Source organism: Canis lupus, chromosome 31 (assembly GCF_048164855.1).
Source record: "Canis lupus baileyi chromosome 31, mCanLup2.hap1, whole genome shotgun sequence".
Taxonomy (NCBI): domain Eukaryota; kingdom Metazoa; phylum Chordata; class Mammalia; order Carnivora; family Canidae; genus Canis; species Canis lupus.
Genome location: NC_132868.1, coordinates 33,820,112 through 33,834,829, shown reverse-complemented (window position 1 = coordinate 33,834,829; position 14,718 = coordinate 33,820,112). Strand labels below are relative to the sequence as shown.

The following is a 14,718-nucleotide window of genomic DNA, read 5'->3' as shown; positions in this document are numbered from 1 at the left end:
ATAAACATGTGGAGTAAATTCACCCAGAGATGCTATTCAGAGAAAAATATAGCAGGTAAGGGAATGGAAAGTGGAGGGGTAAAGGGGCTATATTTGTAGGGTCATCACCCAGTCTTTGAGTAGGTGACAGTTGAATATACACCAACTGAAATGAGTGGAATGGCTATGTGAAAATATGGAGAAGGGTCACGTCAGGTGTTGGATATGGCTAGTACAGGGCCCTCAAGTGAGAACGTGCTTCATGGGCTCAGAATTGCAAGAATATAAATTTGGCTGGAGCCCAGTGAATGAAGAGGGGAATTAAAGAAGTGAAGTAAAATGGCAAGGGAGTAGAAAGTCTGTATGCAGGACCTTGTAGGTCCTAGTAGGAACTGGAGGTTTCATAGAGTCTTTGGAGGGTTTTGAACATAGTGGGGACATGATCAGATACACATATTTAAAAACCTGCTTCTCTCTGCTGTGGGAAGGTTGCAGAGAGCAGATTGGAGAAGTAGGAGGAATAGATTCACGGCCATTGCCACTTTCCAGGGAGAACACTGGTGAATAACATGATGATAAATCCTCCGTCATGCAGGCTCTAGTTGTAATAATTTTTGAAGAGACCATTTATAATTGTTGATATGGTTTTAAAGAAATCAGTAAAGCATATAAGTAGGTACCACTTAAAAACATTCTCTTTTTAAGTTAAAAAGTAGTGTATGATTCGAAATGCCTAATAATGAATGCTACCTGTGTTTTAAAATATGGAAAATTTAGGAAAGCACACTTAGATACACTTTTTAATTGAATTAGGTAGAAGTCCCAACCACAAAAAGAACAGAATGTTCAAATCCAAAAGATAGGCTTCTACGTGAAGAAGGGTCATGTGATGAAGGAGTTTCTGCCCAGCCCGTTCAGGAAGCTTTAAATCAGCAGAGAACTGGACATCATGATGACAACGAGAAGCAGAACTTACACACAGCGAAAGCAGGTACAGCTATTTTTATAAAGTGTATGTTATAAAACAAAGCTGCTTTTATTGTATTTATCTCCGTTCTCTGTGAACATAAATGCAGTGTTCAAAAACTGTGTGCATTAGGGTAATATTTTGATATAACTCCTCAAAGAGCATTCACTGCACAACCAAGGGTAAGTGGTTTAATAATTATAGAGCCCTAGCGTGAGCACTGGGGAGTTGTGTGTTTGTTTCCTATGTAAATTCGAACTGTTAAATGAATGAATAATTGGATGTTCTCAGCTCCCCGCACTCCTTGCAGAAAGTTTTTGTCAGGACAACTGTTCTTTTATAGATTTAAGTAGACATAAAACAAGAGGATCGCTGGGACAGAGAGTAAAGAACTTTTTTATATGTCTCTTGAAAAAATATATTTCAAGGACCGCTGTTCAACTTAAGAGGGATAATTGATTTGTTCTTTGTTTTTGTTTTTTTCTTCCCAAAGGGATATTTCTTGTTTTTATTTTTCCTTGATGACTTTTGCACCCATATTCTAGACACTGAAGATTGGATGACTGAGGTGCATACTCTCTCTATTTCTCAGAATCTCTTGAGGAATGTCATGCTTTGAAGTGTATTTGATTTATTAATTTTATTACTCAAAATCTTATAGAGACTCCCAGTTGCTTTTTACTGAAAATAGAATATTAGGTAATAAATTTCAATCATGTATCTTCCTTGACAGCATCCAATTTTATTATTTTTATTTCATTTTTTTCCCAGCACGGGAACTCTCCTGATTATTCATCCTTTTTTTTTTTTTAAGATTTATCTATTTATTCATGACAGACACACACACACACACACACTCACACACACAGAGAGGCAGAGACACAGGCAGAGGGAGAAGCAGGCTCCATGCAGGGAGCCCGATGTGGGACTCGATCCCAGGACCCTGTGTTCACGCCCTAAACCAAAGGCAGATGCTCAACCACTGAGCCACTCAGCTGTCCCTGATTATTCATTCTTTATAGCAGTATAATTCCTAATGTCAAGGTCTCAGTCTCACATACCACCTTCCAATTAGAATTGGATCTTTTACTAAATAATGTTCTCTTTGAAATATCTTTCCCTACCCTTGTTCATGCTACATCAATTTCATTAATATTTCCAAGATTTTATTTCTGTACTCTCTTTATAACATGTATCTTAATATATGTTGTTGCATGTGCCTTTTATTTGAACTTTCATATTTCAATGTATTTTTTTACTTTTCTACCCTGAAAGGGAGTAAGCCTTCTATAAAAACACCTTTTTGGTTGTCTACTTTGAAAGATACAGTGTTTAAAATAATAAAAGTACTGATTTGATAAATCAGATAGAAGAGAAAACAATTTTCATAGTGGAAATAACTATAAGAATAATATAATGATTATTTTACATGATTTTGTTATAACAAAAAGGTAACCAAGAAGAAAATGAAGGTTCAAGTTGAATTCAATCATGTGGAGATAATCAATGTTAACATGTTGGTGCATGATTTTCAATAGACACAGTTGCACAAACACAAGGGTGAATGAGGTGACATTATACATACTATTTGTAACTTTTTTGCTTAGATTCTATCATGCTCAATTTTCCATATAAATAGAATTATACATCATCATTTGTAACTGTTGCATAATATGTGGTATTCCATGATTTACTTAAATGTTGCATAATATGCTGTATTCCATGATTTACTTAATCAGAATTTTATTGACGGATATTTTGCTTCTAAGCCTTCCTATGTTAAAATAAGTTATGATGACCATCTTAACTATTTGGGTACTTGTACAATTACCTTAAAATAGATTTTTAAATGTAGAAATGATGTGTCAGTGGTTGCTGAAGAGAAATCATTAAGATGAGGACTTCTGTTGATATAATATGTGATTTTTTTTGCCCCAGAGTATTATATATAGGACTATGTGTGTATCATATGTATATGTTTGTAAATATTTTTCTTCCCCTAACATATTAAATAGATACAAAAGAATATTTACTAAGTTTGTATCCCCTCCGGAGAAAAACAAAGCAGTAAGCACCTGTTCTCTGTCTTTCCTCCTAAGAGATTGTCACTAACTTAGATTCTGTATTTTTTCATTTCATTTTTTCATTTCATTTCATTTTCATTTCTGTATTTTTTCATTTCATAAAAAAATTCCTTGTAGTTTACTGCATGTGTGTCTCTCTAAAGAGTACATTGTTAAATATAGATGTACTTGAACATTATGTGAGTGGAAAGCTAGTGTCTATTCTTTTGCAACTTATTTCACTCACTATAATTTACTGAGATTTACCCATGAAGATATACATAGTTGTATTTTATTCATTTTTACTGCTTTAATAGTCTTCTGTTATATGAAAATACCACCACTTACCTGTTTAAATGTTGATGGGTTTTGAGGTCGATTCCTATTTTGCCATTACAAACAATACTGGTATGAATATCTTTGTATAGGCCTCCTGGTACACATTTGCTCACATTTCTAAGCTGTCTTTTCCTAGATGTGGAAAGCTGGGTCATAGGCTGTCTATGTCTTTGACTATACTAGATAAAACTGAATTATTTACTGAAGTATTTGTATCAGTTTATATTCCCACTTGCAGTATATAGGAGGTTTGGTTGCCTCCCATTATCATCAACACTTTGTCAGATTTTAAAATTTTTGCTGCTCCAATAGAGATGAAATGGTATATTTACTTTATGTAACTCATTACAAATTATATTATCTTTTTATAGGCTCCTTGGCCATTTAGCCTAGTAATATGCTTTGAATTTCCAAGTTTTCTAGTTATTTCTGTTATTGATTTTTTTCTTTTTAAAGATTTTACTTATTTTTTATTTGATAGAAAGCAAAAGACAGAGAGAATGGGGGGGGCATGAGCAGGGGGAGGGAGAAGCAGACTCTGCACTGAGCAGGGAGCCTCACTCGAGGGGCTCCATCCCAGGACTCCAGTATTATGACTTGAGCTGAAGGCAGATGCTTAACCAACTGAGCCACGCAGGTGCCCTTCTGTTATTGATTTCTCACTTGATTTCATTTTGAGTGAACTCCAAAGGCTCAATCCTTCAGTGTGAAAGGCAGGTACTACGATGGCCTAGAAAGTTCAATGTAATCTGACGTCTGTTATCTCTGTAATCTCAGCCCCTGTTATCTTCCTCCTGGCTTGCCCTGTTGCAGCTACATGAGCTGCCTGGCTGTTCCTCCAACACCTCCTCAAAAACATCAAAGCATATGTTCACCTTAAGACTTTGGCACTTACTATTGATAAAAACACCTACATTCTACCAATATGAAGAATGGGGCATCTCACACAAATTTTCACAAAAGGTAGCCAGAGAACCATGGAACAAGGGAGCAAACTAAAACCTAAGTTATGGACTCTAAGTGGCACTTTTCAGGGAGACATGTTTCATAGATCCATGTGTCCTAGATTTGTTTTCTATAAGCAATTCTAAGCAAGAGCTATCCTGTTACATGCATTAGGTAAGACTCTCCTTCCATAAATACCAATAATCTATTTGCCAGAAGGTCTGGTTATTGACATAAGCAAATTAACCCAGGTCACCCGCCCTCTTTATTTCCTGGAGATGTACTATTGGTAATGGGATGGGAGAAGGGTATATCACAGACCAGCTGCTTTACCTTCTTCCTCTTTATCACCTGACAAACCTAAGGGTCATCTTTCAAGCAGAGTGGTCTCTCTCTAGGACTACACAGAAAAAAAGTGATTCCTCATAGTTTCAGCTTTCCTATCAAGAAATATTTTGTTTTGCACTGGAAAGAAGGACCCAGAGTGGAGGGATCTCCTTTTGCTCTTATCCTTAGCTCCTGTTCTTTCAGTGTAGTACGTTCTGGTGGTTTCTCAGAACTTTCTCCCATTGCTTTCTTCAACATGGCTCTACTTTTTGTTAAGAATAGGGGTAGAATGACATCTATTCTTTTGGTTTCTTTCTGTTGCTGGCATTTGACTGTTCTGGAAGCTATTCACCAAAGGCTATGTGGTATGAAGTTGGAACTATTCTCTAATTTCAGGCTTCGAAAATTATCTTTCTCTTCCAGTGTTTTCCTTTCTTCTCCTTTAGCACTTTTCCTACTCCTGTGGTGGTCAGTTCGGAGAGAGGGATAGCATCCAGGAAAGTGGAGAGACTGATAATCGTGGATTTACACTGCTTTCTTTCCCAGAAAGCTCCATCAGTTTTAAATATCTCTGAATAGTGGTTTTAATTTAGTAGTGCTTCAGAAGCATCTTAAGCATCTGGAAGCAAATTGCCTTGTAGATATAAATTCATGAGGACAGTTGTCTCCTCCAGGTGTCATTCTGAGTTATTTATTCTCTGTTTCCCATAATGTGTAAATATTATTGTCAGTGGCTATGATACATACCTTTATGTGTATGTGCATTTATAGAATATATAATGAATCTGTTTGTATTTATCTTTATCATTGGAAAGAATTGGTTGCTTTTAAAAATCTTATGAATCATAAGATTCTTTCATTTTGAGAGGTTATTGAAGAAAACTGTCTATAAAGTCACTTTATAAATCACTAACATTTAACACTTTTGCATTAATTAAGCCTAGAACTATTGATTGCATGGATAAATATCAAGCATATTTGCTTCAAAAATGGTGAGTTCTGTATCTTGAAAGCTGTAATTTATAGATTAGTTTACATTAATTTTGCACATGATGTTTATTTTTATAGACTCATTGGAAGAATGTGAAGTACAAACTAATCTGAAAATTTGGAGAGAACCACTCAATATTGAATTTAAGGAAGACAGTCTATCCTATATGGAAAAATTATGGCTTAAAAAACACAGAAGGTATTTTCTGAAGCTTTGCATTATTAATAAGAAATATAAAAGCTATTTATGTTCCTGGCTTGTGTGACATGCTTTTTTGTAGCAATTTTATATGTGTGCTTCATATTTGCATAAATAATTTTAAAGCAATATTAAATCCCTGTGAAGCTTCTACTGTTCTAATAAGAATTTAAATTTTATTTATATGTGTGATGCACCATTAATTTAGAGTTTGCTAGGAGAAATGCAAATGTGTAGTGAGGAAAAAGGCACAAATATGGTATAGAATTTAAGAATGATAGCAAAAATAATGCAATAAATGAAAGATTACTTTGAAAAGGTATTAATCTCATTTTTTTACATTAGCATAAGCTTTTGAGACTCTATTTCTCAGAATCTACTTAAGTTAATTAGACCTTTAATATTATAGTTTTATTAATAGTATTCAATTATTTTATTCAAAGGCTATCTCACTAGATGCATTATTTTATGAATTGTTTAAAAGTTAAACCATTAAATATTGGACCAGAATTACGACTGAGTACATGTCAGAGTCATTCACAATTTTATGATTAAATAAGATCCATATTGGGAGATACCTTTAAAGGCTCACTTTGCCCTATAGCATTACTGCTTGCACTTTATTATGCCTATGAATCACTTGCAGACTGGCAAAATATAGATTCTTTTTCAGTAGATCTGGGTGGGGCCTGACACTCTGCATTTCTGAATTTCTAACAGCTACCAGCTGATATTGATGTGGGTAATTCTAGTCTCTGAACTGCATTTTGAGGAGCAATGTGTTGGAGGATCTGTCTAGAATGCATCTGAGGAGTGATCAGCAAGCCCTTGCTTCACCTTCAGTTGTATAAAACTATCTTCTGAGATGGCCCATTCCATCTTTGGAACATTCTGACTGCTGTAATATCTCCTACTGAGCTGTAATTTGTTTCTGACTGGTTTCTAAACGTGGTCTCAACTCTTACCAATTAAGCCAATACAGAGCAAATTGAATTCTTCCTCTCCGTGGCATTCCTTCAGATTTTTTAAGTCAGCCCTCATATCTTCCTTGAAACTTCTGTTTGACAGGTTACTATCTACTCCTATGCTCCTTTAACTGTTTCTCATGTGGCAGATTTCAATATATATACATATTTTGAATACCGAGGAGGTGTAAAAGAATATTAAGATTTCCCACATATTCATTCAGCTTTCCACAATGGCAATATCTTACATAACCATAGTGCATGTATCAAAACCAAGAGATTAAAATTGGTACAATATTATTAATTGAACTACAGACTTTTATTGAGATTTCATAGTTTCTCTACTGTCATCCTTATTCCACTTCAGGATCCAATCCAGGATTCCAAATTGTTTTTTATTTATTTATTTATTTTTAAAAATCAAATCTCCTTCCCCATTATAATTCCTCAGTCTTTCCTTGTCTTTCAAGACCTTGACATTTTTAAAGAGTACTTGCCAGGTGTTTTATAGGATATATTCAATGTGGATCTGATGTTTGTTTGTTTTTTCTCATAATTAAGTTGAGGTTGTGCATTTTGAAGAAGGACAACACAGAGAGGATATACCCTTCTCACAGGGTCATATTGTCAGTGTATCTTATCATCAAGATGTTAACCTGGTGGTAATGTGGTGTTCGCTAAGCTTCTCCACTGTACACTCTTTTCCCTTTGTAAATAACGTCTTGGGCTGTTACACAGAGTACCGTAGACCAGGTAGCTTATGAACACAGACATTCATTTCTCAGTTTCTAAGGATGGGAAGTCCACGATAAAGGTGCCAGCAGATTCAGTGTTTGGAGAGAACCAGCCTCTTGGTTCACAGATGGCCATCTTCTCACTGTATCCTCACGTGGCAGAAAGGGCAAAGCATCTCTCTCACAACCCTTTCATAAGGGACTAATCCCATTCATGGGGGCTCTATCCTCATGAGCTTATCTCACAAAGGCCCACCTGCTAATACTATCACTTTGGGGTTAGGATGGCAAATTATGAACTATTCCAAACAGAGCTTTCTGCCCTGGCCCCTGCAAGGTTCATGAATCTCTCACATGTAAAATATGTTTATTCTGTCCTAATAGCCCCTAAAAGTTTCACTTGTTCTACGTCAACTCAAGGCTGAAGTCCAAAGTCTCATCTAACTATCATCTAAGTCAGGTATGGGTAAGATTTAGTGTGTGATTCATTCTCAGGCAAATTACTCTCTGTGATGACTTAAATATGTTATGTGCTTCTAAAATATAATGGTGGGACAGGCATGGGATAGATATTTCCCTTCCAAAGAGGGAAATAGGAAAGAAGAAAGGAGTAGCTGGTTCTAAGCAAGTCTGAAACGCAACAGGGCCAAATTCTACTAAACCGTAAAGTCTTGAGAATTATCCTCTTCATTGATGCTCTGCACTCCAAGGCCCACTGAGATGGAAGTCTCACCTTCCAGACACACCAGAGTGGGTGTCCTGCCTTCCAGACACACTAAGGCAAGTGTCCCCACAGCTATACTGGGCAGCGGCTGGGCCCCCAAGATTCTGGGTAGCTCTGCTCCCATGGCTTTGGAGGGGGTCCCATTTCTATGATAGCTCTGTGTGGGGTCACACACTGTCAATGGAATTATGGGGCTATTTTAGCTTGGGGTTACAGGGGCACCCTTGCTCTCATAGTTTCACCAGGCATTGCCCCAACAGTTCTCTGCCTGGAGCTTTCTGTGCCCATGATGGGAGAGATAGCCCTGATGACTTTGGAACTGCCTTTGGAGGTCATTTTTCCATTGTCTCTGATAAAAGTCATGACTTCTATTTAGATGGCTCTGACTAATCTCTGGATCAGATGACCCTTTGGCCATATACTTCCTGTTCTCTCCTGAATAGTCCTTCTCATTCCTTTCAATATGAACGTTCTGAGAATTTCACACAAGGTTTTGCTTATCTTTTGATTAATAATTCTATTTTTAAGTCATTTCTCCCTTCTTGCATTTTATTGTGAGCAGTCAAGAGAAACCAAGCCTCTCTTTCCATACTTTGCTTAGAAATTGTCTTAGCCACAGAACTAATTTCATTGCTCGTAAGTTCTACCTTATATCACTCTTAAGTTCTACCTTACATTGCTCATAAGGTCTAACTTATGTAAAACACCAGGACGCGGGCACAATTCAGCCAAGTTCATTGCCACTTTGTTAATGAAAATTGCTTTTCCTCCAGTATCCAATAATGTGTTCCTTATTTCATTTGATGCTTCAGCAGAATAGTGTTTACCAATCATATTTCTATGGATACTCTGCTCAGGGTTGCTTAGGTGTTCTGTAAGAAGACTGAGGCTTTTCCTCGGTTCTCCTCTCACCAGAATTGTCTTTAAAGGTTCTTTCATAGCAATATATATATTTACTAATACTAACTTTAAACCTCTTTCAACCTGTACTCATCAGTGAGTTCTGAGGCTGCATCCACATTTTTACCAGCACCCCACTGCTGGTACCAATTTCTGTCTTTGTCCATTTGGGATGTTGTAACAGAACAACATAAACTGAGTAACTTGCAAACAACAAACGGTTATTTTTCAGAGTTCTGGAGGTTGGAAGGCCAAGATGAAGATACTGGCAAACTCAGAGTCTAGCAATAGCCTGCTTTCCGGTTCATAGGAGGCCATCTTTTTGCTGTGTCCTTACGTGGGTCTTCTGGACCTCTTCTGTAAGGGCATCAGTCCCACATGGGGCTATACCTTCATGACTTCATCATCTCCCAAATACCCCATCTCTCTCTCTTTTTTTTTTAAGAATTTAAAAAAAATATTCATGAGAGAGAGAGAGAGAGAGGGAGAGAGAGAGAGAGAGAGGCAGAGACACAGGCAGAAGGAGAAGCAGGCTCCATGCAGGGAGCCCGATGTGGAACTCGATCCAGGGACTCCAGGATCACGCCCTGGGCCACAGGCAGGCGTTAAACCCCTGAGCCACCCAGGGATCCCCAAGACCCCATCTCTTAATACCATCACATTGGGTGTTAGGATCTCAACATATGACTTTTGTGAGGGGGCAAGCACATTCATATCATAGTAATTAATAAAGGTTTTAGGGGAGATGCCTTGAGGTGATATAAAATCCTGTTTTTCCTTAAACTTTCCCCTACTAATTTTACTATATCAGTGGATTTTGTCAGCAGCAGAAAAACTGGGATTTTCTGTTTCCTTTATTTCTTCTATACTTATTAATGAGAATCCTTCAGGGAGAGACTATCCCTCCCCCCTTTCACTAATTTATTCATTTGTTTATTTGTGGGGACTCATGGATATGTATTTTATTTTTTGGATTAATATTCCATACTACTGTTATTTATTTTATGACTCAAATGGTTCCTGGCTTGGCCACTGAGAGCTGATTCAGATTGACTCCACTCTGCTTTCAATGTAGTCTCCTCCTTTTTTGTTTGTTGGTTCATTTGTTTGAAACATCTCTTCATTTTTCTGACACCCAAGATGCATTTCTGTGCCCTAGCCCAGATATAATTTTCCAACTAATCTTAATTCCTTTTTTTGGGAAAATGGAATTCAGAAAGCTCTGGATTACAGGTATGATCATGGTTACACAGGTACCACAGAGCCTAGGTCTTCTCAGAGAACATCTAGGAAATATATGTATGTATACTTACCCACTAGACACATGCAACCAAATTTATTTCGGTATCTGTCTACTTGAGCATCTGTTAAGTAAACGTGAGTGTACACTCATACCTCTGAGTACAAACCAGCATCACGTTCTCCCTTTGCTTATTTGTAGTTTCTTTCACCCTCAGTGAGAATCTTGACTTTCATTATCTATGATATATTTATTCATTTATCATCTCTAGAGTGTTTGTGTGTATACATATATATGCGCATATATATAGTAGTTTCAGAATTGCAAACTAATATTACTATGAGAAAAAAATTTACCAACTACAGTACCTTGCTTGTGTGTCGTGCTTTTTTATCTTTAGCTCACCATATCCAGTGAAGATATTTTTCTCCAAAGTTGCTGAGGCCATGACCCTCATTTCTTTCCTACCTCCTTTAGAATCATTTTTGCCATTCACTGGATTATGTCCATATCCCCAGTAATTTTAAAAATTTGAATAGCACAAATATGTGTACGGTTCTGTGGGTTTTTACAAATGCCTGGAGTCAAGCATAGTTCACCATAGTACTAAACAGCACGGTTTTATTGCCCCCAAATTCCCTTTTGCTTCCCCTTTGTAGTTGATCCTTTTTCCCCAACACATGGTAACCATCAATCTGTTTCCATCCATACACATTTGCCTTTTTCCGGATGTCATGTAAATGAGACCACACGATATGTAGCCTTTGTGTCCTTTCTTCAGCTAAATGCATTTAAGAATCATCTGTGCTCTTCAGTGAATTGAAATCCCCCTTTTTTTTAATTGTGGAGGAGATTTTCATCATCCTCATGTACAGTTTATCCATTAGTCTGTTGAAGAACTTCCTGCTGATTTCTGGGTTTCTGTGGCAATTATGAATAAATCTGTTAGAAACATTTGCAAATAGGTTTTTCTTTGAATATAAGTTTTTAATTCCCTGGGTAAATGCCTGGGCTGGGATGGCTAGATCGTGTGGTAAGTGAATGTTTATCTTTATGAGAAACGATCAGACGATTTCTGCAAAGCAAATGCACAGTTTGCATCCTTTCCCACAACGTATGAGTTCTGGTTCCTTTCCATCTTTGCCAGTTCCTGGTGTTTTCAGGGTTTGTTTGTTTGTTTGTTTGATGGTGGTTATTTTAATAGGTGTATAGTTCTGGCCCATTGTGGTTTATGTGGCAGGGCTTTAAGTTCATTCATATACTCTTATGTTTATTCCTATGCAACTCTATCTAGGGTGTCCATATCTCATGTAAAGTGTAATGCCCATAATAGTCTTTTAGATATGAAACTCAGTAGTGGATACTTGTCAGTTAGTCAGTGTTCAATAAATATTTGTTTAAATTTTGAGGAAAATATGGTGAGGTCATCTTATTCTAAAAGATATTTCACCTTTAATTGATGTGGCGTGGTCTTTCAAGCAAGCATTGGTGCCAGGGTCCCCATATCCAGAATATAGACCTCGTTCATTGACTGATCAGTTGTTTGTTCATGGGAAAATCCCATAAAATATGTTGGTCTACATTTTTTTTTCATCTACAAAATATGGAGTTTAGAATATACAATCAAGGGCAGCCCCGGTGGCTCAGTGGTTTAGTGCCGCCTTGGGCCCAGGGTGGGATTCTGGAGACCCGGGATCGAGTCCCATGTCTGGCTCCCTGCATGGAGCCTGCTTCTCCCTCTGCCTGTGTCTCTGCACCTCTGTCTCTCTCTATGTCTCTCATGCACAAATAAATAAAATCTTAGAAAAAAAGAATATACAATCAATAGTTCCAATACTCTATTGTCTAGACTCTCTAAACCTTTGGTTCAGGACTTTGCTCATAAAATTAGATCAATTTTTACTTCAGAAAGAAGGAGTTCTGGATAATAGTATATTCATGTGCATCTATGATTGATTTTTTTTTTTTGTATAGTATATCTGTGTCAAACTGGAAAGAGGTTTCTGGTGGCCAGGTGCCAGTTTGTTTTGACCTTTATTCTTTAATATTTTCCATCACTTAATTAAATTATAGATGTAAGATGTCATACTCATCAAATTTGTTAAGACACAAAGCTGAATAATATATAAATATTTTGGAATGTTCTGATATATACATCATATATATTGAGAAAATGAACATAGCTATAGATTGCCAGATTATCAACTTTTATTGCCTTTGTGAGTTGGGAGAGGCCATATAGAGTAAATAATGGTTAAGAACATTGACCTGGGAAGGTCGACTCCTTGGGTTCAAATTCCTCTTCTGTATTTACTACCTGAATGACTTTGAACATATTGGGTTACCTATTTATGTCTCTGTTTTCTCATCTGTAAAATTAAGATAATACTGGTGCCTATTTAATATACCTAGTAATATTTAACATCTCAAATTACTTAGAATAGGGCCTGGTACATTCTAAGCTTTGTATCAGTGCTATATACTATTATCATTAAGAAGGCCCTGACTTTTACCTGAGGACTCTGTGAGCTGGCATGGCCTGGAAGGCCTGTAGCTACTTACTTGATTGAAAAGTGTCACCTTCCCAGTAATTTGGGAATATCCTCTAGAGCCAGATATATAATCTTGACCTCTGAGAATTCCTGTGTTTTGTTGTTGTCTGTAAGAGATGGGCCATATTAGACCTCATTAATTGGTTAATAAATGCAACAATCAGAACACACTACATTCATATGATGGGAACAGATTTTATCATCCTGTTGCCTTGGTGGAGGTTTAGAAGAATGTCTTTAGGTTCCCCTAGAACCTATCAACATAATACCTAGGCTGTGATATACAACGCACTTTCATAAATCAGTGCTTTTTTTTTTTTTTGAGATTTCTTTATTTCAGAGAGAGAGTATAAACAATGGTAGGGGCAAAGGGAGTGGGAGAGAGAGAATCCTCAAGCAGATTCCCTCCTAAGCACAGAGGCTGATGCAGGGCTTACTTAGTCTTAGGACCCTGATATCATACCATGAGCTGAAACCAAGAGTCGAGTGCTTAACTGACTGAGCCACCCAGGTGCCCCCATAAATTAGCTTTTTAAAGCAGGTAGTGTGTTTCATGGACTACATGCGGCTTCTGCAAGAACACTGACCTCTGTCATAACTTTGATTTTCATCCTGAATGAAAAACAGTAGGACATGCAGTTGAAAAATCTTGTGTGATGTTAATTTGGTTTACAAAATTATTTTAGTAGATTAAGGTTCTGTTACACAATCATACTTCTGTGAATTAGAAGTATTAACTTTGGTTTCATCATTAATTTTGTATACTCACATGTTTGTGTAATAAATCAAGATCTTGTCTGGAAAAATTTCAGATAATGTATTTCAGTCTTTTAATTACTTCTTTCTTGTTTCGTAGAACTCCACAGGAGCAGCTTCGAAACATGCTACCAGATACATTCATACCTCAGTGTAAAACTGCTAGTGAGGCAAAGTGTTCCCAGAATGAAAGTGATGAAGACAGTGGTGGTTAGTTCACCCTTGATTAGATATCTTCTAATTTATTATTTCAAATTTTACATGCTAAGCTTTAGTCAGCATCTGGTTTTGTGTTTTATTTTCTTACTATATTAGCCTCAACTGGACTATGCACCTTTTGTCTCTAGATCAGAATCAGGCATGCTCCTCTTCCTGTTTAATACATGTACTTTGCCTTAAATTAAATAATTTTATTTATTTAAATATTGAGTGTTAAGAAAATGTGTATTTTACCTGAGCTGGGAAAATTGATAGCATTTACATATTAGCATGGGTGGATGCACAAGAGAAAGTTATTCCTTTATTGTTGACTATGTTATTTGAAGATAGGGAATTACCAGGTGAAGTATATTCCTTGATGATATTATTTCCTGATCTTATTTCCTAGTTGAGGAGACCAAAGTACAACACCCAGCACTTTTTCTGCCAGTAGAAGAATTAAAGGTAGAGAGACCCGAACCATCTCTAAAAATAGTCGAACTGGATGATGTAAGTGCATAATGACTACTCTATTACTTAACAAACAAGAAATTCATAACATATAGCTACAACTACATATTATTTTCAACAAGAGTTTTTTTCAAAAAAAAAAGAGTTTTTTTCATAATTCAATACTGTTGGGAAGAAAATTTACAAGAATTTGAATTTAAATATGCTGAAAGAATAAAACAATATTATTTTCAATGTAGGCAGTAAGTCTGGGGGCTGTACTGTTATTGTGGCATTTTTGGAAGCTTGTATTGTGAGAAATGCACTACTTTTAACTTATAGAAATGTAGCTTAGAGCTTATTTTATTTAGTTCTTTATGTTATCAGTCT

At 36.6% G+C, this 14,718-nt stretch overlaps 1 protein-coding gene across 15 annotated transcripts in view; it reads left to right on the top strand.

Annotated features, from left to right (window-relative positions):
- Nucleotides 1-14,718, top strand: part of ZBBX (zinc finger B-box domain containing) — a 112,192-nt gene that overhangs the window by 63,376 nt on the left and 34,098 nt on the right. For all 15 annotated transcript variants that reach the window (XR_012022028.1, XR_012022027.1, XR_012022033.1 and 12 more), the window contains 4 exons: nucleotides 793-970; nucleotides 5,689-5,809; nucleotides 13,781-13,890; nucleotides 14,288-14,388. Coding sequence is in view for 8 of the 15 variants with exons in the window: in XM_072807963.1 (XP_072664064.1) it covers nucleotides 793-970; nucleotides 5,689-5,809; nucleotides 13,781-13,890; nucleotides 14,288-14,388 (510 nt within the window). In the remaining 7 variants the exon portion in view is untranslated. The remainder of the gene's footprint in view (nucleotides 1-792; nucleotides 971-5,688; nucleotides 5,810-13,780; nucleotides 13,891-14,287; nucleotides 14,389-14,718) is intronic.